The sequence below is a fragment of the Phycodurus eques genome, chromosome 14 (assembly GCF_024500275.1).
Source record: "Phycodurus eques isolate BA_2022a chromosome 14, UOR_Pequ_1.1, whole genome shotgun sequence".
Taxonomy (NCBI): Eukaryota; Metazoa; Chordata; class Actinopteri; order Syngnathiformes; family Syngnathidae; genus Phycodurus; species Phycodurus eques.
This window is the reverse complement of record NC_084538.1, coordinates 12,700,885-12,727,018: the sequence shown is the minus strand read 5'-3', so window position 1 is coordinate 12,727,018 and position 26,134 is coordinate 12,700,885. Positions and strand designations below refer to the sequence as shown.

The following is a 26,134-nucleotide window of genomic DNA, read 5'->3' as shown; positions in this document are numbered from 1 at the left end:
ACAAGGTGGGGCCATAAACTTTAGATGAGACTTCCCGACAAAAGTTTTAAGTAGCCCATTCATCAGAAAGGCGTGACAACGAGTCATGAGAGATATTAAAAGAGGACCGACACACTGGAGGTCACTCAGAGCTAAGAAGTGATGTCATTATCTTGAATTAATCATCAAATTCATTGTATGTATGGGGGGTTAATAACATGATATGGTTTACTTAATAACAATATGTCCCTGCATCTAGTAGGCTCTGACACGCCAATGCTACTTTACAAAGCAGCAATCACAGATAGCCTACTACAAAACTTTCAATAACATGTTGCTAAATATGGAAGTAATTACAAAAATGTGCATTTTCAGTGGGCTTTGCTGTAATGGTAAAGTAAAACACTATTTTATGAAGGATACTCAATGTTTAAAAGGACATACCAATATTACGTGGGAAACGTTTAACTGCATACGAGAATAGCACTTGGATATTAGATCTCTTCAAGAATCTCCAGATTGTACTCTTTGTTTACATAACATAAACTGCAATCCATCGACCATATAAGGGTGTCTGGAAATGATCAGTGCGTAATTTATTGACAATATCACCAATTTATTGCTTAATTCGTGTTCATTTTTGTAATTTAACGTGTACTTGAAAACACCAAAAGCAAATCGGTACACACTTTGGTCCAAAACAATCTCTCTAAAAAGAGTCGATCAGAAATTCACCCCCCGTGTAAAGTGAATAACACGTGAATGGTACATTCCGGCCCAGCTCCTAGCTGGTTTTGTATCCGCTTCAGAGCGCGTATAAACCGCCAACTAAGTTATGTTTTGCAATGTCGCCTAAAAGAAGTTGAAGGCCGCATTTATTTGATAAAAAAACGGGATGTTCGATGGCATCTTAACAATGCCCTTGGATATATGAGATGAACTAAATGCGCGTTCGAGTTTTTCGAAGGCAGACCCTGGCTATATTTGCGCTGCTGTTTCTTTCGTGTACAGTGAACGCCACACAGCGAAGCTCCAAGCCTCATGTTTTCGTCCAGCCAAGAGGAGCACTGCGCCCCTTCCAAAGACCCAGTTAAATACGGCGAGCTGGTTGTGTTGGGGTAAGTTCTGGTTTTACAAATAATAATAATAATAATAATAATAATAAAATAGAAAAACATGTGTTGTAATTTTACTTGATTGGACAGCGCTACGTGAACGTTAAAGCGACCTCTTCGCGCAGAGGAAGTTTCACAAGAGTACTCTTGCTGTAGCTATCTAACTTTCCTCGACAACGTCACCCTTTTCTGTAAAAATTAAAAAAAGAAATACACTACATTCGTTTGACAGTATTTTGCTGTTAAGATGTCAGCCTCGTAGAGTCACGTTTCTATTCCAGCGGGACACGTGCACATTCCAGGTGTCTACATTAAGGTTTTCCTCTTTGGAGTTGACGTTGTGTGGTGTCTTATGGTGGGTCGCTGGTGTTTTGAGATCGAATAACAGATTGACTCCATGAGTGTTGCCGATAACGACACAATTTTGTCGGCCAGTACAACTTTAGTCACACCCGTGGATTTATTCCACGCTTCCCACCTCAGAAGTTGGATTCATGGGGTTTCAGGAATTCGGAAGTGGAGATGCCCCCTCCCCCAAACCCCCAGTTCTTACCCATTTTTTTGTAACCCACTGCTCATCAACACAAACCACACACAATTAGTGATGCAACAATACCACTTTGTTGTTGTTGGACTGATTACAAGTCTTTACATTTGAGTACTCCCAGATATCTAGTACCAATACTTGATAACGTCATTACTATGCGTCTTGCAATTGTGCTAAAAATGTATTTTAAATGACTAAAATTCAGAAACACAAAATGATGTGAATATGACATAAGTTTCACTCAACAATAACACTTCAGGGTTCCAAATTGTCATTACTGACATTTAAACATCCAACTGCAAGTTTAGTCTTCCCACACATTTAAATGTAGCCTGTAACAAGGCATTTAAGTTATGTGGTGTGTCGGTCATAACACTATGGGCAGTATGTAAAAGGATTACTTTGATAAGAGGTGAAGAAGAAATAAGAGACAAAAAATGTAAAGTCTGGTGTATATACAAATAAACATGGATGTCTACCTGTGTGTTAACTCCAAATAAAGTGAGTAAAAAGAAATACAAGACTACTTCTTGAGATTACCACATTTATTTGATGTGTGAATGAGCTTGGTTTATGCATAAAGTTTACTCTATAAACTTCTTTGACACTAGGAGAATTGATATATGGCTCCACTCAGGTTCATAAATATTAGGACATGGACACAATTGTCATATTTTTGGCACTAAATACCACAATGTATTTGAAATGAAATGAACAGGATGTGCTTTAACTGCAGTCTTTCAGATTTAATTTGAAGGTATTTACATCCAAATCAGGTCAACTGTGTAGGAATTACAGGAGTTGGTGTATATGCCTCACACTTTTTAGGGGATAGCATGCTAGCATCAGATATCCTCGGGTGAAGCAAAGTTTCCGTGGTAATCAAAATACCTCAGTCAGTCACGTACATAGCGATTTCCAGAGAGTTTGCTATGTAGCATTAGTACTTATGTAGCAGCACCTAGGTGTGTTGGCAGCACAGAAGAATGCTGAGTCGGGCAAGCCAAGACAGCTCTTGCATTGAAGAGAGAAACGTGGTAGTACCATCGTAAGCCTGCTACTACAGAGGCTGTATCTCTTCTCTCCAACACAAGATCTCTCTAGATGCGCCCTGCTGCAATATGATTGGCTGCATCGCTGGAGGGCATGACACAGATGATGTGTCTGCGCCCCTTTCTTGGCTAACTTGCAAAAATGTTTGCTCTGGTCTGTACACACTGCTTCACCTCATTAGTCACACAGAGTTACACGTCATGAACCAAACAGAACGCATGCGGATTGAACTGAAACAGGGTTATCAAACCGTTTGGACAGTATCTTGCATCCTTAAATATTCCTTTAGTTGGTGTCTCAAAGACTCTCACACACTCTTGATAATATATATTTTTTATACATTAAAGCTTATATTTATTTTTTTGTTAGTCATTTTCACCCAAGCCACTATATAGATGACAAAATGCTGATTAAGCGTATCAGTTCCTCTAACAGCTTGCTGTATTTTTCAATATTTTATCTTTCATATTTCATGTCAACGAGGGGTGTTATGGTTTTTTAAACATCCAAACTGTTCGACTCAACTGTTTCGGGTTGGTCGACGTGTCCCGTTCGTTTCATAACACGTGTGACACTTTTTTTCTTTTTACATTTTTGTATCAATGAGTTGAAGCACTATGTACACTCCAGAGCAAAGTAGCAAGTTAGTCATGATGGCAGCAACACGCCATGTCTGTCATGCCCTACAGCATTGCAGCGTCTAATCATATTGCAGCCCGGTGCGTCACCAGAGATCTTGCCTTGGAGAGAAGAGAGACAGTCTCTGTAGAAGTACTCTGCTTACGATGGCACTACCACATCTGTGTCTCTCCAACATAAGATCTCTGGTACATATACCAGACGACTTGGAATTACATCTCACTGCAAATCGCTATGTTCGTGAGGTGTTTGGATTACCACAGAAACTCTGCTTCACCTGAGTATACGTGATGCTAGCATGCAGCGAGCTAGCATTTATAAAATGGGAGGCATAAAATGAACTGTTGTAACTCCTAAACCGTTTACCTGATTTGGATGTAAATACTCTCAAATTAAAGATGAATGTCTGCAGTTGAAGCACATCCTGTTCGTTTCTTTTCAAACCCATTGTGGTGGTGTTTAGAGACAAAAATATGACAATTGTGTCCAAGTCTCAACATTTATGGACCTGACTGGAAGCATGTATCAATGCTGCTAGTAACATAAAGATGAAGTTTATTGAGTGAACTTCATGCAATTGAGGTGAGCTCTTTTGCTTATGATTATCATCAGTAGACCTTTGTTGAGCCAAGGCACCTGTTTTACTTTAGAAAAACCGCATGGTCAACCACCAAACAAAAATATCATAGAAAGTATTAATACAGAAATAATGATCTTGTCTTAATTTAGTCACAAATGTACTACTCTGTGTGGAGTCTGAACTTCTTTAGTTGAACACAAAGCTGATGTATTTGCAAGGAGCCATGACATTGTTCTGTTGTACGAATTGCAACAGGTGGATACACCGGTTTATTGTACCTTTTGTCATTCAATGGAAGAGCATTTAATTGTTCTGCCTGTCGCTATATGTTGCTGGCATAGATGTAACCGCAAATATATTTTCTGATAAAAATAATTTTAAATAATACAATAAAAACAACAATAATAATTCTGTGAACTCACGTTCACTTTTAATCTAACTATACAAGACATAATTGATTTTCCTAAGAGTCAGTGTGTACCGAACCGAACCTGAAACCATGACAACAAAACCACTACAAACCGACCCATGAATTTTGTGGCCTTTCCACCCCTAATGTCGACCAGTGACATTCCTGTGTTCTTCGCTTGCTGGCGTACTGAAAATGAGAGACCGGAAATTATGCATTTTACCCAACAATGGGTGGAGCGCGGTCTCTTGTCTCCCGTTTTAAAAAGTCTAACAAAACATTATTTTTCGTTCCTGGAGCAGAAAATAATCATACAATGATTATCTTTTTATCTTTACATTTTTCCCCCACCTGCAGTCCTTCAAAACAGAATAAATATGTTCTCGAGTCACACGGTGGGGAGCCGGGGTCTAGGCATAGCCTTCGTCAAATCAAAGGGTTGGCTCTGTTGTTGTAATGCTGAATTCCAGCCTTGGGGGCAACAAGCTACTCACTGCAGGTTTTTAAGTACACATTTCACTCTGAGTAGGCCTGCCAGAGGTTGGACCCAGTCATTGCTTTGCAAGTCACAAGTAAGTCTCAAGTCTTTGCCCTCAAGTCCCGACCGAGTCAAATTCCAAGTCGAGACGCGGAAGTCCCGAGTCAAGTCTCAAGTCGAGATATACACATCCCGAGTCAAGTCGCAAGTCCTACACCTTGAGTTTCGAGTCCTTTTGAGTCATTTTAACAACAAAATAAAAATATTTTAAAATATATAATATTTTGATATTTAATTCACATGTATGTTATATAGTGCATTTATATATTACATTTTTAAAATCCATATTTATTTATCAAAGCAAATTTGATTAACAAGTGCATTGAACCTTTATAAGAAAACTAGGGTGCTGATCCAAATTTTTGCATCTTCAAAGCCAATCGTCAAGGGGGTGGGCTTAGTTTCTTGCACATTCAAAACTGACCAATAGTATGTTTTCAGCTATTCTATGAAAATGCTATGACTTTCTTTTTCTCACTTTATTTCTGAAGTGCCATTAAACAGACTGGTCACAAATACGAATTTGCATCCAGTAGTGCTGCAGTTTGGTAATCGAGTATTCTACTGAGATTACTATCGGAAAAATCAAGTATGAGGATAACATATATTTTTTCTTGGTGAAAGATCAATTATGAACACATGAGAAAATGAGACATTTTGCTTGCTAATGAAAGACTAATTGGTTTCCTCTTTTAGATATACAACAGTATTTTTCTTAAATTCACATTGTGCATATAGCAGGAAGCTGCATTTTCTTAGTAGTGAGGCAATTTAAAACAAATCTAAATAGACATTTCTTGTGAGTGTCAAAAACATAAGACAGTTTAAAAAAAGAGGGCACATGACATGAACAAAACGAGCTCCATCAGGAGCCGCCATATTTACTCTGTGCGTAAATCATGATGTCACTGCGCATTTATGTCGAGACGAAGCATGCGCAGACAGAGCATTTCCCGGCTCTGTTCGAATGACTGTGTACATGCTGAAAATTTACTTCTGACCAGTTTGGCAAAAGGAATATTCCACACCTGCGAACCCAAATGAAATTCCATTCAGCTTTGGCCTGTTTATTCCGATTGAGGTGTTTATATTGAGCATTTTCATTTGGCTTTGGCTTATAAACCGATTATAATCTGGATAGAAGGCTCCGTGTATCCATCCATCCATTATCTGAGCCACTTTTCCTCACAAGGGTCGCGGAGCCTACCCCAGCTATCATCGGGCAGGAGGTGGTGTACACCCTGAACTGTTTGCCAACCAATCGCAGGGCACATATAAACAAACAACCACTCGCACTCACATTCACACCTACGGGCAATTTAGAGTCTTCAATTAAGGGATGTCATGGCTCCTTCCAAATTAACCTACCATGCATGTTTTTGGGATGTGGGAGGAAACCGGAGTACCCGGAGAAAACCCACGGAGGCACGGGGAGAACATGCAAACTCCACACAGGCGGGGCCGGGGATTGAACCCTGGTCCTCAGAACTGTGAGGCAGACGCTCTAACCAGACGGTCACCGTGCCGCCAGGCTCCATGTAAAACAGGCTAATCTTGCAGCTCTTTATTCTTTATTGCAGACCCAAGGGGATCCATATCACAGAGTAAGGAAAAACAATTTAATAGAGGAACAAAAAAGGAAATTATAATAACAACAACAATAATAACAACAACAATACTGATTTAAAAGCAATAAAAGAAATAATAAAAAATAATAAGGGCAGACCTTATTATTCATGATTTCAGAGGCATTAAAAAACATTACCCTTTATCGTGTTTTTAGGAAAATATATCGTCTGAAAAAAATTGTGACACGACTAACTGAGTGCTGTTTGAATTACACTACCACTGTTATTGTTCCTTGTTCTTTTGTCCGATGCCTTAGCCATTTTATGCAACATTGTAATTATACAACCAAATTATGAGTCAGATAAGTATGTAACTGTAAGATGTAACAAAAGAAGTATGTAACAAGTTAAATAACTTGTACTGTATTAAACGGCTCGTATTAAATATCTAGACCCTCTTGGGTCAACAGTACAGAATAACACCATGGAGAGTTGGAGACAATCACGGTCTGGTTATAGTTCATACTTTATTTTCCTCTACCAAGTCAGGAGGAGTACAATATTGTGGGGAGCCAGGCGGCAATCATCTGAGGTGTAACATTTCAAAAGATCAAAATAAATATTAGAAGGGACTGCATGTACAGTATGTAGCTCAATTTCAGATGACCTATTCATCTTTCGACACCAAACTAGTTGAGACTGGCTCATTAGTGCACTCCAATGTGCCTCACTTGCATCAAAACACAATTAAACACTATCAAAAAAATACTTAACATTGTTTAATCGATTATATCCTTGCCTCGTTCGAACAGCCATCTTAACATCAAAGCTTGTCTCACTCCCCTGCCCCCAACAAGAGTCCTTGTTTGTCTACTATAATATGAGGTCTCTGGGTTCTTGACTGGCAAAAATGTTTTCCCTTGTAGAATAACGCCAACTTGTTGGAAAAAAATTCATGCTATGCCAAAAAAAGTTAACTGTTTTGATCAGTTAAGACTGTAGTTTGACATTACATGGGCCTCTTATTGAAAGCTATGAGTACAAACTCTTTTTGTTTATCTAAGAATTGTTTTAAAACCTGGCACTGTTTTTCCTGTATTTGTCCACTGGTTCAATTATATAAGAAAACAAATTATTTTTATAAGGTGCCAAGGGAAATGCGGGATAGAAAATGTTGTATCATCACTGATTGGTTTGACCAGTGATGTCTTATTCTTTGTGCTTTGGGCATGTACAACATGTTTGTTTCTGAATGGAAAGATATGAAGTTGTGACAGAGTGGTTTTGTCCCTCGGTGTTCTCATATACCCCTCCCATCAGACTGCTTCTTGTATGAGACAAAGTACGGCCCCTGGAGGAACATGTGGCATGTTTGAAGTTGATACTATTTCATCTCTGTTGTGACACAAAGACACATTTGATGGCTGTATAAATACTTCATTTGACACCTCCATCCGTCTCATTGATAACAAAACTGGGGGCAGACAAGTGAGCTGACAGCGTGGAACAAAGGACAGCAGTTTCCTCGGTGGTTTGTCACCACGAGTGCCATCACTGGGATTGGCCTCATCACTTGACTGCACGGACTCAACCGGTGCTGGTCGGCGCGGGGGGTAGCAGTGGGGGCTGCGTGGGCAGCCTGGAAATGAAAGGATGGATTGATCAGGGCCTAGTTTTTGCTTCTACTCAGCTTCCTCTGTCCATTGTGGCATAGAGACTGGGCCTATTGATTGAGCTTTGTATGTTTCTCCCATTAAAAGCTACTCAGTCAAGGAAATGTACAAATCAACTTCGGACGTCTCTGGCACGGGCTGATACTAATTGTTGATGTCTTTTTTAGAACTACGTTAGTTCTATTTCCTGTTAATTGATGCTGCAATAAAGTTGGGAGCATATTTAGCATATTTATATTAAGATCATATCAGCTTGATACTTGAGGCCAAGTAATCTTGAGTCAGTTGATGTTACTTATTCCACTCACTTTGGGCCATATTCTCCCATTCATTCGTAAATCCCCCTTTTTTATTTTATTTTATTTTTTAAAATTTTTTTTTATAATTTGTGTTTTTTAAATTTATTATTATTATTTTTTTTAAACATGCTTGTCTTGCACACCCTCAAGGTGCGCCGATTTTCCTGCTATGACCTCTGTGCGTACCTGACTCATTTGTGCATAACGGCTTGAGCGGCATAACTCATTGAATTCCGAGGAAGTGTAAAATTCCCGGAATGTGGAGTATTCCTGAGACATACGAATGCCATTGAAATCCACCTGGAAAACATATCACTCTTCTAATGTGAAACCAACCTCCGTAGCGGATATGGAAGTTAATCATCGCTGCATTGTTGATCACTCGCCCACAATGTAACAACAGTTCCTGCTAATTCCAAGTCTTTTTGAAGCTCTCCACAGGTGGTCATTGGCTCTGGAACAACTCTTCTGATTACGCTGGTGAACACAGCTTTCAGTAGTGACAAGCTTTGAAAACGTAAAAAACAGCATAAAATGAAATAGAACTACGGTATGCCCATGGTTAAAAAAAAGCCAGTAGAAATCTTCTTATTTCCCGCTATGCTAGCTTTCTGTTTGCATATATTGATGGTACTGACCTATTGGGAGCTGCGCCACACCTCACCGCACTGTCTCAATTGTGATTACACAAACAAGTTGCCACGTAGCTGTAGATGAGTCCAATCGTAGTCAGCTGGAAAGTCTTACTACAGCTAATCAGTGGATTTTTGCTCACCTGGAGGGCAAACTGTGGAGAAAAAACTTGACGCGCTAGAAGAAAACTGACTGCAATTTTGGAATCTGCATGCCAATTCTCGTTTTAATCAGCATAAAAATCTAACTCACCAGAATTTTTTTTTTTTCAAATTGTTCCCCGGTGTTATTCTTTGCACTCCTCTGTCAGCAATCATGCTAGAAGCACCTGATCGAGGCAAATTTATGGTGGTATGATTGGCTTTCCACTTACGTATTATGGCCCCAACCATGCTCACTGGAATGTTCAGAAGCAACAACAATTAGCAATGGAACAATTAGTTTGCGATGGTCTTGAGGCACCTCTCTGCTCTTACCAATCATGAGCTGTGTCTTAACTCACATCTTGGCAACCTTTTTTTGGCCATCAGTTAGGACTGAACCAGCTGATATTCATTTGCACTGACAAGGGGCTGGATTGCTGTTTGATTATTGATAGATTTTAGGTGATGTCTTGGCTTTCCTTGCCTTTTTGCACCTGCCTTTCTTCATTTGTTCCATACTTTTTTTCCTGTGTCATTTCACATTTTTACACACAACTTAACTTCTGAGCTTATTTGTTCTACTTTCTTTGTATGTATGGATTACTTGGGTTGCTCCCAACATCGGGTGAAATTTTCAAGTCAATAGCACCTTTGGAACTATATTTAGTGAGAAAATGGTGACGTGCTAAATACCATAATTTCTCGTGTATAATGCACACCCATGGATAATACGCACCCCCAAAGTTGACCTAAAAATTTTGGAAAACCCTTCTACCTATGTATAATGCATTTTGACAATGCATGATTTTGCTTCTACCCATATGATCAAAACATGAAGTATGATCTTCATTTTGTTAGTTTTTTCAAATAATTATTCTGAAGTTAAGCACTTTATTTGAACACATAATACTTTTATTTACTTGCTCTTATTTTGAAATTCACAGTCTTACTTTTATTTAGTAAATGAGAAAACACACTGACGTTTGATTACCCAGGCAGAATTTGTAAGATGGGTACAATTCTTTAATGAAAACGTGAAGGGCCAGGCGAAACCCATTTTATTTTAATGGGATTCAAATTAAACTGTCAAGGATTTCAGAAAAGCATTATCATTAAACAAAACATAAACGTAAAGAAAATAATGATGGTTGTTGTTCAGAAACAATATTTCACAAATTCTGCCAGGGTATGTAAACTTCTGAGTACTACTGTACATATTATGCAGTCATACGTACCCATGTCATATTGGAATGAAAGTGTAGGCTACACCTTTTTAATAACCTCTAGGTGGTGGTGGTACAGTGGGTACGGAAAGTTTTCAGACCCCCTTAAATTTTTCAGTCTTTGTTATAGTGCAGCCATTTGTTAAAATCATTTAAGTAAATTTGTTTCCTCAATGTACACACCGCACTCCATATTGACAGAAAAAAAACTAAATTGTTGTTGTTTTATTAAAAAAGAAAAACTGAAATATCACACAGTATTCAGACCCTTTGCTGCGACACTCATATTTAACTCGGGTGCTGTCCATTTCTTCTGATCATCCTTAAAATGGTTCTACACCTTCATTGGAGTCCAGCTGTGTTTTGATTATACTGATTGGACTTGATTAGGAAAGCCACACCCCTGTTTAAAAAAAAAAAAAAAAAAAAGACCTTACAGCTCACAGTGCATGTCAGCACAAATGAGAATCATGAGGTCAAAGGAACAGCCTGAAGAGCTCAGAAACAGAATTGTGGCAAGGCACAGATCTGGCCAAGGTTACAAAAACATTTCTGCTGCAATAAGGTTCCTAAGAGCACAGTGGCCTCCGTAATCCTGAAATAGAAGACGTTTGGGACGATCAGAACCCTTCCTAGAGCTGGCCGTCTGGCCAAACTGAGCAATTGGGGGAGAAGGGCCTCGGTGAGAGAGGTAAAGAAGAACCCAAAGATCACTGTGGCTGAGCTCCAGAGATGCAGTTGGGAGATGGGTGAAAGTTCTAGAAACTCAACCATCACTGCAGCCCTCCACCAGTCGGGGCTTTATGGCAGAGTAGCTCGACGGAAAACTCTCCTCAGTACAAGACACATGAAAGCCCGCATGGAGTTTGCTAAAAAACACCTGAAGGACTCCAAGATGGTGAGAAATAAGATTTTCTGGTCTGATGAGCCTAAGATACAAATTGTTGGCCTTAATTCTAAGTGGCATGTGTGGAGAAAACCAGGCACTGCTCATCACCTGTCCCAACAGTGAACCATGGTGGTGGCAGAATCATGCTGTGGGTGTGTTTTTCAGCTGCAGGGACAGGGCGACTGGTTGCAATCGAAGAAAAGATGAATGCAGTCAAGTACAGGGATATCCTGGACAAAAACCTTCTCCAGAGTGCTCAGAACCTCAGACTGGGCTGAAGGTTCACCTTCCAACAAGACAAATCCCCTAGGCGCACAGCTAAAATACCGAAGGAGTGCTTCAGAACAACTTCGTGTTTTTGAATGGTCCAACCAGAGCCCTGACTTAAACCCAATCGAGCATCTCTGGAAAGACCTGAAAATGGCTGCCCTCCAACGTTCACCATCCAATCTGACAGAACTGGTGAGGATCTGCAAGAGGAATGGCAGATGATCCCCAAATCCAGGTGTGAAAAACTTGTAGCATCATTCCCAAAAGGACTCATGGCTGCATTAGCTCAAAAGGCTGCTTCTACTAAATACTGAGCAAAGGGTCTGAATACTTATGGCTGTGTGATATTTCAGTTTTTCTTTTTTTAATAAAACTGCAAAAATTTCAACAATTCAGTTTTTTTTCTCTGTCAATATGGGGTGCTGTGCGTAGATTGTGGGGGGGGGGGGAGAAAAATGATTTTAGCAAATGGCTGCAATATAAAAAAGAGTGAAAAATTTAAGGGGGTCTGAATAAGTACCCACTGTATATTAGAATGAAAGTGTGCACCTTTCTCGTAACCTCTAGTTGGCGGTGGCATATTGGAATAAAAGTGTGCAGGTTTTTCATAACCTCTAGATGGCATTTATAAAATGGGAAAGTGAATATGCCCCTTTATCCCTAGGCTGGCTTCTCTGGAGCCATGTTATGACAGGGTTTATTTCTAACTACCACACACATCTCAATCTCCCCCTTAATGTTAGAGTTTACATGACTTTTTTAAATTAAAAACTGATTTAAAAATCAAAGTATGTGAAATGTTTAGAGACTAAAACTGGTCTCAAGTTTTTGAAAACCGTATGTTACCATTTCCTTAAGCTCTTGAAAGCAATGGTCTGTAAAAACTGCATATGAGGTGTGCAACGTACATTTATGACACCTCATAAGCGGCATCCTCATTAGTTTCATTACTTGCCAAAGTCTCCACTCACATATCACAAATCGAATATAACAATAAAAGATATTCAGAATACTGTTACATCCAAGAGGATATTACAGTGGTTTCCGCTGTTCTTAAGGGTCTGTGCAAACTGTCATCATTTTGACAACATTGTAATGCATGCGTTGAACTTTCCAAAAACAATTATGTTTTTACTAGGTTGTTGTTGTGTAAACGTACCCTGAGGAGTTACGGCTGCCTGCCTAGTGGATGGGTGATGGGCGACAAAGCAATACTGTATAGTCTCTAATCCCCACTGCTAAGTATTGGAAGGTAAATCCTCTGTCTGTCTGGCAGAGGTTAAAAAAAATTGGAGCACAGCTAAAGTGAGAAAAGGTGGTGGTGACATATTGCCGTTATTATCAATCAATGTTAAAGTGAAACCCTAGCGTCTAATAGTCGTAGTGGAGTTGGGTGTTTGATGGATTCATCCCAATATGTTGTTAATCTCAAAGTGGTTGTATATAAATATTTTTATTTCACAGAGTAATCACTAATGCATCTTATCCACTGCAGTTTTACACACATTTGGGGTGGTGGGCTTTCCACTTCAAAATTAATACGTACAGAAACTGATTAAAAATAAATAAATAAATAAAAAAAAAAAAAAAAAAAAAGCACGCCTCATTGAATGCAACAGTCAGGGAAAGGTGGGTCAAAAAACAGCAATGGAGGACAACTACTGTATTTACATCTTGGCATGGGGCTGCTGGCCATACTAACGGGACATATTTTATTTGGGAGTAAACTGTAGTAGTAGTAATTTTATATATTATTACTGTCAGGTGGAATCACCTCACCTTTTTTGGGGAAAAAAACAGGGGGGGAAATTCCTGAAGACACTGCATGGACAAAGGAATGTACTATACTATAAAGCGGCAGTATTAACTCATATTTTATATATGGTAGCTGTCCAGTGGAATTCCCTCACCTCCAAAATGAATTTTTTTTTGTAGGAAATTAAAAAATTGCTTGAGTTTCCAAACACTGGCTTTGTTCAAATTGGTATACCTTATATTGCTACCATATATCATTGCATCATATGAAAAACAGCTAGCACCCCAAAATTATGTTCAATCGACAATTGCTAATTGGCTGAAAATACCGGGATGATCATTCTTATATTTTGTACGCGAGCATAAATAGGAATGTACTTGTAAATTTAGGTGAAGATTGGCGGGCGTTTTTGGACTTAAAGCAACGTAACACTTCGAGAGATCGATGCCCTCATCATCGGACGTTATGACCCACCCAGCCAAATTCTGCATCCATCACACATTGTCACCTGTTTGTGGTGTAACAAATACAAAATTGAGCTGACGAAAGCCGCGTATACATGCGGAAATGAATCTGCCAAGCACTTCATCTATGAGATGCTCTACCTTGCTGACGCAGAAACGAAATACCTGCCCGATTGTTCTGATATTTTCAGAGGTGTATATGGGCATAAATAGGAATGCACTTGTAAATTTCGTTGAAGATCGGCCGCAGTTTTGGGACATAATGCTACGTAGCGCATTTATATGTGGCATGACGCGGCTATATATACAGTATATTTGTTTTTAAACAAGCCTTCCAACATGTTTCACAATCACTATTTTCACTCATTGTATTAATTAAAAACATCCAGACTTTAAATATAGGCAAGAATTAGACTGTAAAATACATAGAATTTCAATGAGAAATGTCCTCTCCTTCTGGCATAGACTGACAGGTCCAAAATGTGGACGGGGCAAAATCTGTCTGAAAATCTAATATTTAATCAGAAAACAAGCCTAAAATTACTACTGAGCCAATTTTGGGCAGCATTTGAAATTTTATTTTATTTTTAATTTTTAAGTCCAGAACTATGAAATAAGTGCCAATCAGCCCGGAGTCGCCGTGACTGATCAGTCTCAGCTTTGTGCTCTGGTTTGACTTAGACCATGTATTTCCATGTCTGACCAACCATGTGGACCATTACTAATTATGATCTGAGTTCATTACCTACGTGAGGTTGTTGAGTTGTTGTTGTCTGACATGTAATATATGTCCAGTTTTTTTTGTAGTTATGTGTGAGGGTCTGACAGAAGATCTGCGTGTTGGATGGGAGTTCACAACATGGGTTGTCCCAGCTGTAAGAACCAACTGGTAAATGGTGAATGGGTGTGGTGGGCACAGGAGAGGACCAGTCCTACAGGAAGGGGACCAACAAGGCCAAGAGAATGTCTTTAGATGTCTCACCCATGCACCCAACAAACCTGACATGCATCCGAAAAGCTGATCCTATGCGGGACACAGAGCAAAAAAAAATAGCTGCACTTGTAACTGTGCACACCATGAAAAATAACAGAGTGCATTATGTAATACTGTAAGCGACAGCATTCAAGGTAATACTTGAGTGTGCTAATAGGGTGTGCTAGATTTCCAAAGCCCCTTTTGAAACACATGAATGTTTTCTTGTGATACGATTTTGAGAATTATACCTGTAATTCCCACTTGACACATCCTGATGCTGCTCCAAAAATCTTTTTTTATTGCATTTTTGTGAGTTGTGACCATGTATTTCCCTTTACCCCACCCCCTCTGTATGACAGGTACAATGGCTCCTTGCCCAATGGGGATCGTGGTAGACGAAAAAGCAGATTTGCGCTATACAAGAGGACCAAAGCCAATGGTGTTAAGCCGAGTGCTGTGCACATCCTCAACACACCCCAAGACAGCAAGGTACATACACAATTGACATTTAGGACAGCACTATTACCTGCCTGTGTTTTGATTTAACAAACATGTCTGCTTCAGTAGTCCTAAGTGTAGGCACTTTGTTTTATCAATAACCTCAGTGTTGAATGAGCATTAACGTTTATTGTTTTCCTTGTTGACATTTTCAGTACAATCACACTTGTTCTTTGTAAGGCCTCAAAGTTTACTTAGCTTTGCACCTGAGAGGCTGCCAGAAAGCGCCTGGTCCAGTAGAACACGTTTGCCCTCCTGGATTCCTGTCTTTGGTCTCTGAGCAATACTGCTAAAAACGCCCTGCACCCACTGAGGGCCCATAGTTTGTTGGTAGTTCTGCTCCCTGGCCGAAGGCCCATGGGCTCATGTTACTCTCACCATGTGGAACTCGACTCTTGATGCCTGTAGGTGTTTTACTGCTAGTCTTTCAATGCAGAGAATCCACCTCTGTGATACTGTAGTGTTCTATAAAATATACATGCAAATATCCTTTCTGTTCTGCCAGTTACAGTGAAACTGCAAATTTAAAGGGAAATCCAATTGCTCACACCATTTGTTCAAATTTCCCCAAAATGTTTCCGTAGGAAATAATCATTGCCATCATAAAACCTTTATGTATTGTACAGGAAATGTTTTGAGTAACATTTTAATGTTCAGAACTGTAGTTATACAGTTTAAAAAGTAATACAAGTACCAAGAGAAGTTACAAAACTAAAATAAAATACAGCTACGGACCTTGAGAAACGTGTCATGGAGAAGGGACGGCAAAGTTTTTGCTGATTGCTAGTGTCACATAATGGTTTTATCTGTATTTCTGAAATATGTTGAGCCTTACAATATTACGTCACGTCACCGTTCTCCCCAGGTCGTCAGGTAAGTTGACCACCTGTCTTATATTTTTAATTGATTGTACATTCCAAAAAAATATATCATCAATCTGGTAACATTTCGTGTTTGGCAATAGTCCATCATGAATAAGCCATGATAGCAATGTGGCTGCTGTGCACGTGTGTTCGTGAGCTGGGGGGCGTTTCTTTGGGCAGATGCACAAGAGGGCAGGCCATGAAGGGAGGCTATGTTCAAATCTTGCTAGAAGTTTGAAAACAGCTTACTCTACCTTTAAATTTTATCTTATCATGATGATGGTTTGAACTTCTGGGATATTCAACTTTGGCGGTAGCACTGTAGTTGGCATGTTGCTTTTACAATAGAACAGTTTACTAATTTAATTACTTTCATTGTCTACTACTGCCACACATGCTGTTGTTAACTATCAAGCTCGGGATCAGTAGGGCGAACTCGGGAAGAAGTGGTCACAGTTGACTGACCCTTGGTTCTCAACTGTGCACCTACAGGTTCAAAATAGCCTGAAGATAAAGAGGAGTGTGCTAAACTTAATTTGAGGGAAGCCTAACTTGAGAGGAGAGAAAAGCTGACCAATGTCAGCCATAGTGTGTGTAGCTTTTCTACAACACTTCCACGGGCCACTGTCATTCCCCCCACAGTGACAGTCACACTGTTGACAGGCAAAGCTTACTTGCTATTGCTCAAAGCCAAATTTTAAGAAATTTCCATGATGCCAACCTCCAAATGCAGTCCTGTTCTCACTGTCATATCTCCCCCTGCTTTCAGGCCCATGGCTGCTGGGTGGGAGTGATGCACAGTGTTCCCCCGTTATATTATCATCATTCGCAGCCCCGCTAAAGTGCAGATTTTTAAACGATTGTTTTATGTTTTTACATTGTACCTCCAAGTCTGAATTTCGAATTGCGTGGCTTCAATGTAGTGCCACGTTGTGCAATAACATGCTGGGGAGCACTAAGACCTACTGGAAGAGATGCAGCATAATTAAGAGCAGGAAGAGGTCAAGAAGGTCCCCAACTAAACTCCAGTAATAATCATTGTTTCCTCAGAGCTGAGAGAATATATGTCTGTGAGTACTCTTTCAATGCTCTGTTTGTACAGTACAAGTTGCTGCTCCGTGTGTGTGTTTTAAAGTAGCAGTTTTTATAAGGTTTATAAAAACTGTAACATCTAGGCTAATTTACGTTAGTCCATCTATGGTGTTTCGCATTATATGTTAACATTAAGCTAGCAAACTTTAGTCACATGGAATGATATAGTTTGGTTGAACAGTTTGGCATTTAAATATCCATCCATCCAATTTCAACATCGCTTATCCTGGTTAGTGTCACGGGGCACTGGAGCCTTCGGTGCGAAAGGCGGACTAAACCCTGAACTGGTCGCCAGTCAGTCGCAGGGCACATATAGACACGCGCAACCATTCGCACTCCCATTCACACAGTCACTCAGTGGGAACTGAACCCACACTGCCCGCACCAAAGTCAGGCGAGCGTACCACTACTCCATCAGACAAACAACTTGAAGCTCGCACGCTTTGCCTTTTATTTTGAGTAGAGGTTGCATGATTTCAGATTATCTTAATTCGACACCTCACTTGTCTATCTCGACTAGTCGTTGATTTTTTTGCAGTATTGCAATAATAAAATAACCAATATTCCAAACTAGTATATTCACAGACAATTTTACGCAGAACATGCACGTGAGAACACAGAAGTGTATCGACGTAGGCTGGATGAAGGCTTGTAGTAGTAGCCTGGGTCGAAAAGTTATTTAAAATCCTGCTGTGCCTGGCTTTTTTTTAACCTTATTGGTTCTCCCTCACCTACCAAAGCAGCACATTCAGAAATAGAAAACAATGTAAATGAATTGTGATGTACTAATTTTATTTGGCACACTCATCTGTTATTGCAAGTGACTCTGCTTCCTCCTCGACCTCACACTTTTCACATCATTGTGGACTAGTAAAGTCGACAAATCGACTAGTCTGTACGTCTTTAAATTTGTTTTTTTAAATATGCTATATGGTAAAAGCGTTTGGATGGGATTAAACAATTAAAAAAATTGTTTATATGGTCTCACTCTCTATTTTATTATATGGCCTGTATTTTAACCTATTGCGGGTAGGTCTGGAATGTAACCCTCGCGGATAAACATGGGTTCACTGCAGTGCTTTTCCTTTTCCTTTTTGTTTTTTGCCGTTGAAGAAGTGGAGCAACATTTGTTTGTGCAGTAAGCCTACATGTGATGACAGTTGTCCCTAACCCAAAAGCAGTGGCATCGTTGACCCACTTTCTCCCTCCTTTTCTCTTGCACGTGACAAAGGGAGGAGGTTGGTGGTGGGGGTGGGTTTCTTTTGGGGGAGTGGAATTTGCAGATTAGAGAGGCATGTGGTAAAGTGTCTGTGGGAGCTGAGCGGCTCTAACTTGATTTTAGCCAGTCTGGTGTGTCGGCGAGCTGGTGCTAACTGAGGCCAATGGGAAGTTTATGGTCACTGTCATGGGAGTGTTACCTTGCAGACATTTCTCACTTCCTTCTCCACGTATTTCTACTACAGACCTTTTGATGTCATGAACAGAACTCGATGTTAAGGCACATTGTATTATTGGTGCTATTGATCCCTTAAATCTGTAATTAGACCTGAGAAAATGCAGTGGTTGCGAAAGTCTTTTGCTTAAGTTCTTCTTTCCAAACCTCTGGTACACAAGCATGCATGGTTAGTTCCTTACTTTACAATGAACACACCTCTTTTCTTTTAGCAAGTTTGTGTTAGCATTAATTAAAAAGGTGCTTTAAAAAATAAAATAAAAAATTTATATATACATATTTTCTTCTTCAATTTCAGGCTGTCAACTCCAAAGGCCAGCACAGCATCTCCTACACGCTGTCCCGCAACCAGACCGTGGTGGTGGAGTACAGCTATGATAAAGACACAGACATGTTTCAGGTAAGAATACTCTTATCTGAAGCGTTTGTATAGTATAAGTATCTTTTGTTGATTTTGCATCTTCAGTGTAAAGTGACTGAATGAGGACCAAGGGAATAATAGCTCTGTATGAATGTATGTACTGTATGAATTTGGACACATTTTAGTTCTTCAAATTAGAACTGTTTTTTTAACAGTGTTCATTCACCCTGAATATTCAGATTTTTTCCCAACATATTTCATTTGAGAAGTTCCTATCAGCTTCTACGACAAGTGTTACCCGAAATGCTTGCTGCACAATTGAACCGCTGCATCAAAACTATGAACAAAAGTTAATCTATGCTTTTTTTGCTCACTACACAGCAGCATGAATGTCTTGAAAAACTGAAAAATTCATTCTTGCACCTCTACTACCACTAAAAGAAATCACATGAAGATATTGTGTTAGATTAGTGATTTGTTCCATTTCTGAACAATGTTTTCCTCGCACCCACAAATAGATTGGCCGTTCCACTGAGAGTCCCATTGACTTCGTGGTGACGGACACTATCGCGGGAGGCCAGGAGGGCGAGGAGACTCCCATCACACAGAGCACCATCTCACGTTTCGCCTGCCGGGTCGTATGTGAGCGCAACCCTCCCTACACCGCTCGTATCTACGCAGCTGGGTTTGACTCGTCCAAGAATATCTTCCTTGGGGTAATTACTAGTTACTGCACATCTCTTAAGAGCACTGCATCTGTTCTTGTTATGGAGTATGCTTACCCATCAATGTGTTCTCATGAGAATTTAGTGGGAAATTTGATGAAAAGTCTTTGTGTCGCTGTGCCTGCATGAGCAGTGTGTACATTCAAACCCCTGCAGTGAGTCAAAGATGGTGAGCATACTGCCTTGACAACACTGTTTTTGCCTTTGAAAAACAATATTTAAACATAATTCAAAAGTTGTATTTTATTAAAATTCTATTAAAAACAAACTTTGTTGAAGTAATAAAGGGGATTTGTTTTTGTAAGTAATCCTGTGAGAACATGCTGCTCCAATTTATAAGTTATTTGTACATATGAGGCCAGTACATCAGTTAACATCCTGATCCATGCCTCCGTTTCTCCCAGGAAAAAGCTGCAAAGTGGAAGAACCCTGATGGTCACATGGATGGTCTGACAACCAATGGCGTGCTGGTGATGCACCCCAAGGGCGGCTTCACGGAGGAATCCAAGCCCGGCGTATGGCGGGAGATTTCTGTGTGTGGGGATGTATACACCCTGAGAGAGACACGCTCCGCACAGACTCCAGGCAAACTGGTCAGTTGTTGCTAAACCTATACACAGGGTTGGTGATTGCCGTTTAAGCAATACAGGAGATGTCTTATAAACTCAATAACATACCTTATTTCCTCAATGGCTCTGCTCTAATAGGGATGTAACTGCAATGCACTAGTTTGCGCAATGGCGTAAGAATGTCATCACGTGGTACCAGAAGTCACACTCAGTAATTTCAATATCAGTTAAAATAATCTGCATGGCAATACCACTATACTGTGGAAATCTATTTGTAGTGATAGTTTTTTAAGGATTTGTACAACTGACTGTAATGCCCTCGTATCTGGGAAAGGAGAGCCACAGTCACCGATGCACTTTTTATTGAACATTAAAACAAACGTAATGAGCACACTCTCTCAGAAGCTACTCTCTCCCATAGTTAACGCTCTGACCCTCATACACAGACTCTGCAACTGTCACATGCCACCCCGCAAGGCCATGAGAAACATGCATGTGCGGTATCTACCACACTGACACTACAATACATATAGTATTTTCTATGGATTTTATGCTAAGTTTTTTTGAGTGTTCAAATAAGTATCGGAGGGGGTAACACTATATTTAAAATATTTTCTTTTAATATGGTCTCACTATAACACAGATTTTCACCTGTTGTGGATGGGTGTGAAACATATTTCCAGTGACAAATGGGGTTTCATTGCAATTCTGACTTCACTACTGCATTGGTGATTCTGACTTGTGTACAAGTCTGGGTTACCACCTGTATGAGGAAAGGCAATGTAATGATTATACAGTTACGAATAGCTTTTTTCATCGTTAGGTGGAGAATGAAAGTAATGTACTCCTGGACGGCTCGCTGGTGGACTTGTGTGGCGCGACCTTGCTGTGGCGCACTGCTGAGGGTCTCTTTCACACTCCCACCCAAAAGCATCTGGAGGCCCTCCGGCAGGAGATCAACGCAGCGCGGCCCCAGTGCCCCGTGGGTCTAAACACCCTCGCCTTCCCCAGCATGCAACGCAGCCGTGCCCTTTCCTGTCTGGAGGACAAACAGCCTTGGGTTTACTTGGCATGTGGCCACGTTCACGGTTACCACAACTGGGGTCATCGCTCAGAGCAGGAGCCCAACACCCAGCGAGAGTGCCCCATGTGCCGGGTGGTCGGCCCCTACGTCCCACTCTGGCTGGGCTGCGAGCCCGCCTTCTACGTGGACACGGGCGCCCCCACTCACGCCTTTGTACCGTGTGGACATGTGTGCTCGGAGAAGTCTGTTAAGTACTGGTCGGAGATCCCGCTGCCCCACGGCACCCATGCCTTCCATGCCGCGTGTCCCTTCTGTGCCACCCAGCTCAGCCTCGCTCAGGGCTGCTCCAAGCTCATTTTCCAGGGCCCCGTGGACTGAGCTGGTGGGGGATTCTGCTCTTGGACAAGAGTGACAACATGCTGTGAAACTGTTGAGAATATTTTGTGTTCCTTTTTCCTCATGTTAGACCCTCTGTGGGAAGCTCAGGTGGTGATAGTTTGGATTCTAAAGGCTGTCTGGATGTTCTGCGAAGGCCAGGTTCCTTCTGCAACCAAATACTGTTTCAGCTTTTCTACCATACAACCGCTTAAAAGAAGAAACGCTCTAGCACAGGTGGGCTACACATGTTTTACAGTAGCTGGTGGATTTTATGCTTTAGGTAGAAATAAATCATTGCTTTTACGCTTTTAAACTTGATAACAATGAGCAGGTGTTGGCAAGACTGAAGCAGGTTCACTGTAGCTCCTGGTGATTAGAGAGGTTTTGAAGAGCCAGACAGCTGGACTGTTGGCTTGGAGAACCTAAGGTTCTGGTGCACCTCATGTGCTTCTCATTTGGAACTTAAACTTCTAAGAGCATCTCCTTGCAGAGGTGGCTTTCATACACGTCATCTACACAGTTAGAATTCAGTGCCTCTAATCCCATGAAGCAGTGGGAACATATTTCACAGAAGAGAGAAGGATATTTAGTTGAAGGCAAGAGGAGAGGTAGCTTTGCATACTGGTGTAAGGAAATGACAGCCCACAACGATCCAACTCCGCATTTGTATACTACAGAAGAGCTATTTTGCGACACGGAGGCCCTCGCACTGTTTTCTAATGCAAATGTTAATATATTTTCCTGCATAAATAATGTGTGCGAGAACGTTTTGATTGTGTGTGTGTGTGTGCGTGCTGGACGCCGTGGGTGCCCTCGGGCTTTATTTTAAAGAAAGGCCCTGCATCATTTCACCCCAAAATCCTCCTTTATGATCTCTCAGCCCACTAGCCAAACGTTTGACGAGAACCTTGCAGGGCTTGACAATGATTGTACTGGATTACAACCTTTTGGTAGACTAGATAGATAAGACTTGAGACTGTATAGCAAGCATATGCATCACTGATAAGTGTCTCTCAGTCCCGCATGTGTACTGTACGCAGTCTGCACTGTTGTTGGCTTCATCCTGCGCCAGCTTCAATCCAGCGACTGTAGCGCCAAGAAACCTGGGCATCGCCTCAGCAGCGTGCAGAGATTATACCAAATATAAGGAGGAGCTATTTTCTCTCCACACGCAAGAAGCAAAAGTGGTTCTGTAAACAATCCCTAAACCCGGAACCGCTGCTGCGGCGCAATGTTGACAGCTTTGGATTGCAGTCCCATGCACCAGCTCCATGGGAATAATGATATTATCTCACATGATGCCAAATTTGTTCTTTTGTGTGCGCAGATGATTCAAAAACAAACTAGCGGATGAAGTGAAACTAAAAAATCGGGGACAAATCTGTGTATTTTTTTTTTGTGATGATAGCTCAACAGACTGTGTCCAAATGTGGAAAATATTGGCAACTGCCTTGATTTTCCCCCCTTCACAAACAATGCCAAGCATTCAAACTGTGAGTTGCTTCCAGTTGCTGCATTCAAGTTGTCTTCCAGAACTATGGATGGCTGAGGTGTAAAGCCACCTTGAATTCACCCAAAATGTTCTCCTCTCCCAACTAAAACTTAGTTTAAAAGTTGAAGCTCAGCTCAGAGGTGAAATGATGTCGTCACATTTGACAAAAAAGGCGGTGCGGGGTCAAGCACTACAGCATGTACCAGGCAGTAGCATTCCTCACTGCACGTTGCTTAAACAAGAGCGTGTTCTCCAACAGCTGCCTCAAACATTCCTCCTTGGTAAACATGGGTGGGGCCCTTGCTTCACTCAAGGGCATGTTCAAGATTTTGTCTCCTACAGGAAGTGTGTACACAAGCCATAGGATGCACTGATACTTCTCCCAATGCGAAGAAAAATAAAATATTTTTTAAAAGTAACCTGCATCAATGTCTTATTTCTCTTTATTTTAGCACTGAGAACTCAAATTTCACACTTGAAATGATTTTTTTCAAGAATTCTATCTACCTGAATGAGTATTGTACTACATAGCAACATGGTTACGCACACTTGCATTCACGTTTCATCATTTTCCTCTAGTGTATTTCCTTGGGATCTTCATTGCCAAATGAATTTTTGGAGATAAGAGGCAGCATTTTCTTGAAGTCAGTTTTAGTCACATTCCATGTTGTATCAGCTCTCTATCTCTTATCAAGCTCATCTCAAAATCCACCATAGAGGATTGGATGAGCTGCATTCCTTGGCGTCTCTACTTTGAACCACAGGGGGGCACTGTTTCCTCAACAATGGAGAACATGGGCACCACTGCAAGGTGCCTGCAGCAGCTAAGCACAGCTGAAAAACACCCTTTGGGTGTTTTTATTACAAACTTAGCTCTGTTCACATCAGAAGAGAGCTGAGTTAGCTAAATTATCATGGGGTATAGCCGCATGTTTAAGGTTACCAATTTTTCTAGTATATAGCTTGTACTAACAGATATTTTACCAAATTAAATATGCTATTCTTGAATTGATTCTTATTGAAATTCTGGAACGTGAGGGAACACTAACATAAATACATAGTTGTATGTAGTATTTTGGATAAATGTTGTAACCTGCCATGGTGAATGTAGTGCACTTGCAGTATATAGTGCTTTATCTACACCAGACTGTCCAAAGCACTTTACAAAGCATCACATTCACGCAGAGATTCACACACCAATGGGAAGTTACTGCCAGCCCCACTGGGAGCAATTTGTGTTACATTGTCTTGCCCAAGCGGACAGTCTGAATCGGGATTCCAACTACTGACCCACTCTACCAATTGCACCACAGTCGCCCGATGGGCAGCAGCACGGAGGAGCAGTATTTAGTACATCTGTCTCACAGTTCTAAGCAGTGCCGGTCCAAGCCTTAATGGGCCCGAAGTGTGATTTGGTTGTGGTTCTGTGAAATACAATGTTGATGTTTCCAAACCTTTATTCAGGCAAGGCACATATTTTGCATCAGAAAAACTCACGGCACACCATCAAACAAGAATGTACCAATAATGGATACACAGGGAAAATAATGTAGTTGTTCTGCCTGTCACTATACATAACTGGCATAGATGAACGAAGGTACATTGCAGAAAAAGTAATATTGTGACCAATTAAGTAAAATGTACCCACCAATCACGTGACTTCATCTGTCCTCCATAATAAGTGAACTGGAGGGAATTAAATGCATACCATGTCAGTTCTGATGAGCAATGGAGCAGGGGGATGCCTTCCTTTCTAACTAACGTTGCTGCCGTAAGAGGAGCTCATATGTCCTTATGTTTTTTAATGACAGACAAGGTGACACGGCATGCTAATTTCCATGTCTCTGTCTGTGACTCCCATTTTAAGTGGGCCACTGTTATGCAAATAAACTGGATCGATGCAACATTTCTTCCTTGATGATAGAAGCAAGGTTCACATGCTTTACTGATGCTGCTTTGGATGATAGCACGAGCAGCATCACCTTCATGAGCCTAATTAACCTCTCTTAGACTGCTTTACTTTATACCGTTCTGAATTTGCATCAGTTATATTACACTGACTCAAAAAAGGTGTTTGGGTTTCTGGCTGGCAACCTATTGCACCCATCTTGCAGCATCAAAGTATCAAAGGGGGAAGAGAACCAGACATTTAGAAGAAATTATGTTGTTAGTGCTCATGTATTCACTGTGGTTTCTACTTAGGAACAAGTCCTTTCACAGACATAAAAGGAGCTTGATGTTCTGATATGATAATTGCATACAGATTTTAGGGTTTAAGCGCAACAAACTTCCGCATTCGACAAAATAGGACGAAGTACTTCTTTCCGGTTCAGGTTACTGGTGGAACCCTATAGTAGGACACCGGTACAAAGCACCTGAACAAATGTTAAACATCTACAATGTCTTCTGTTTTTACACAAGATTTCTTCAAGAGCTACCAAAGGTGACAATCTCTGATGTTGAGGCTTCATTCATGTTTACATATATCATATCATAACGGTATAAATAAATCCTATACAAACCCTGATTCCAATGAAGTTGAGACGTTGTGTAAAAAGTCAATGAAAACAGAATACATCCATCCATCCATCCATTTTCAACACCGCTTATCCTGGTTAGGGTCGCGGGGCGCTGGAGCCTATCCCAGCTGACTTCGGACGAAAGGCGGACTACACCCTGAACTGGTCGCCAGTCAGTCACAGGGCACATATAGACACGGACAACCATTTGCGCTCACATTCACACCGTCACTGTGTGGGAACTGATCCCACGCTGCCCGCACCAAAGTCAGGCGAGTGCACCACTACACCATCAGTGACTTAAAACAGAATACAATGATTTGCAAATCATTAAGTTTGGACTATTTGCTCACGCAGTTCGCAAAGTGATAAACCCCACCCCATCCTTGCCTGTGAACAACTGAGC

At 40.8% G+C, this 26,134-nt stretch overlaps 1 protein-coding gene across 1 annotated transcript; it reads left to right on the top strand.

The window, feature by feature from the left end:
• The first annotated feature begins 765 nt into the window (after positions 1 to 765).
• On the top strand, positions 766 to 23,628 carry peli2 (pellino E3 ubiquitin protein ligase family member 2). Its single transcript, XM_061696112.1, has 6 exons — positions 766 to 1,097; positions 15,114 to 15,243; positions 18,959 to 19,060; positions 19,540 to 19,737; positions 20,151 to 20,339; positions 21,139 to 23,628. The coding sequence occupies exons 1-6, from the start codon at positions 1,021 to 1,023 to the stop codon at positions 21,715 to 21,717; spliced, it is 1,275 nt and encodes a 424-aa protein (XP_061552096.1). The 5' UTR covers positions 766 to 1,020; the 3' UTR covers positions 21,718 to 23,628.
• The last annotated feature ends 2,506 nt before the right edge of the window (positions 23,629 to 26,134 follow it).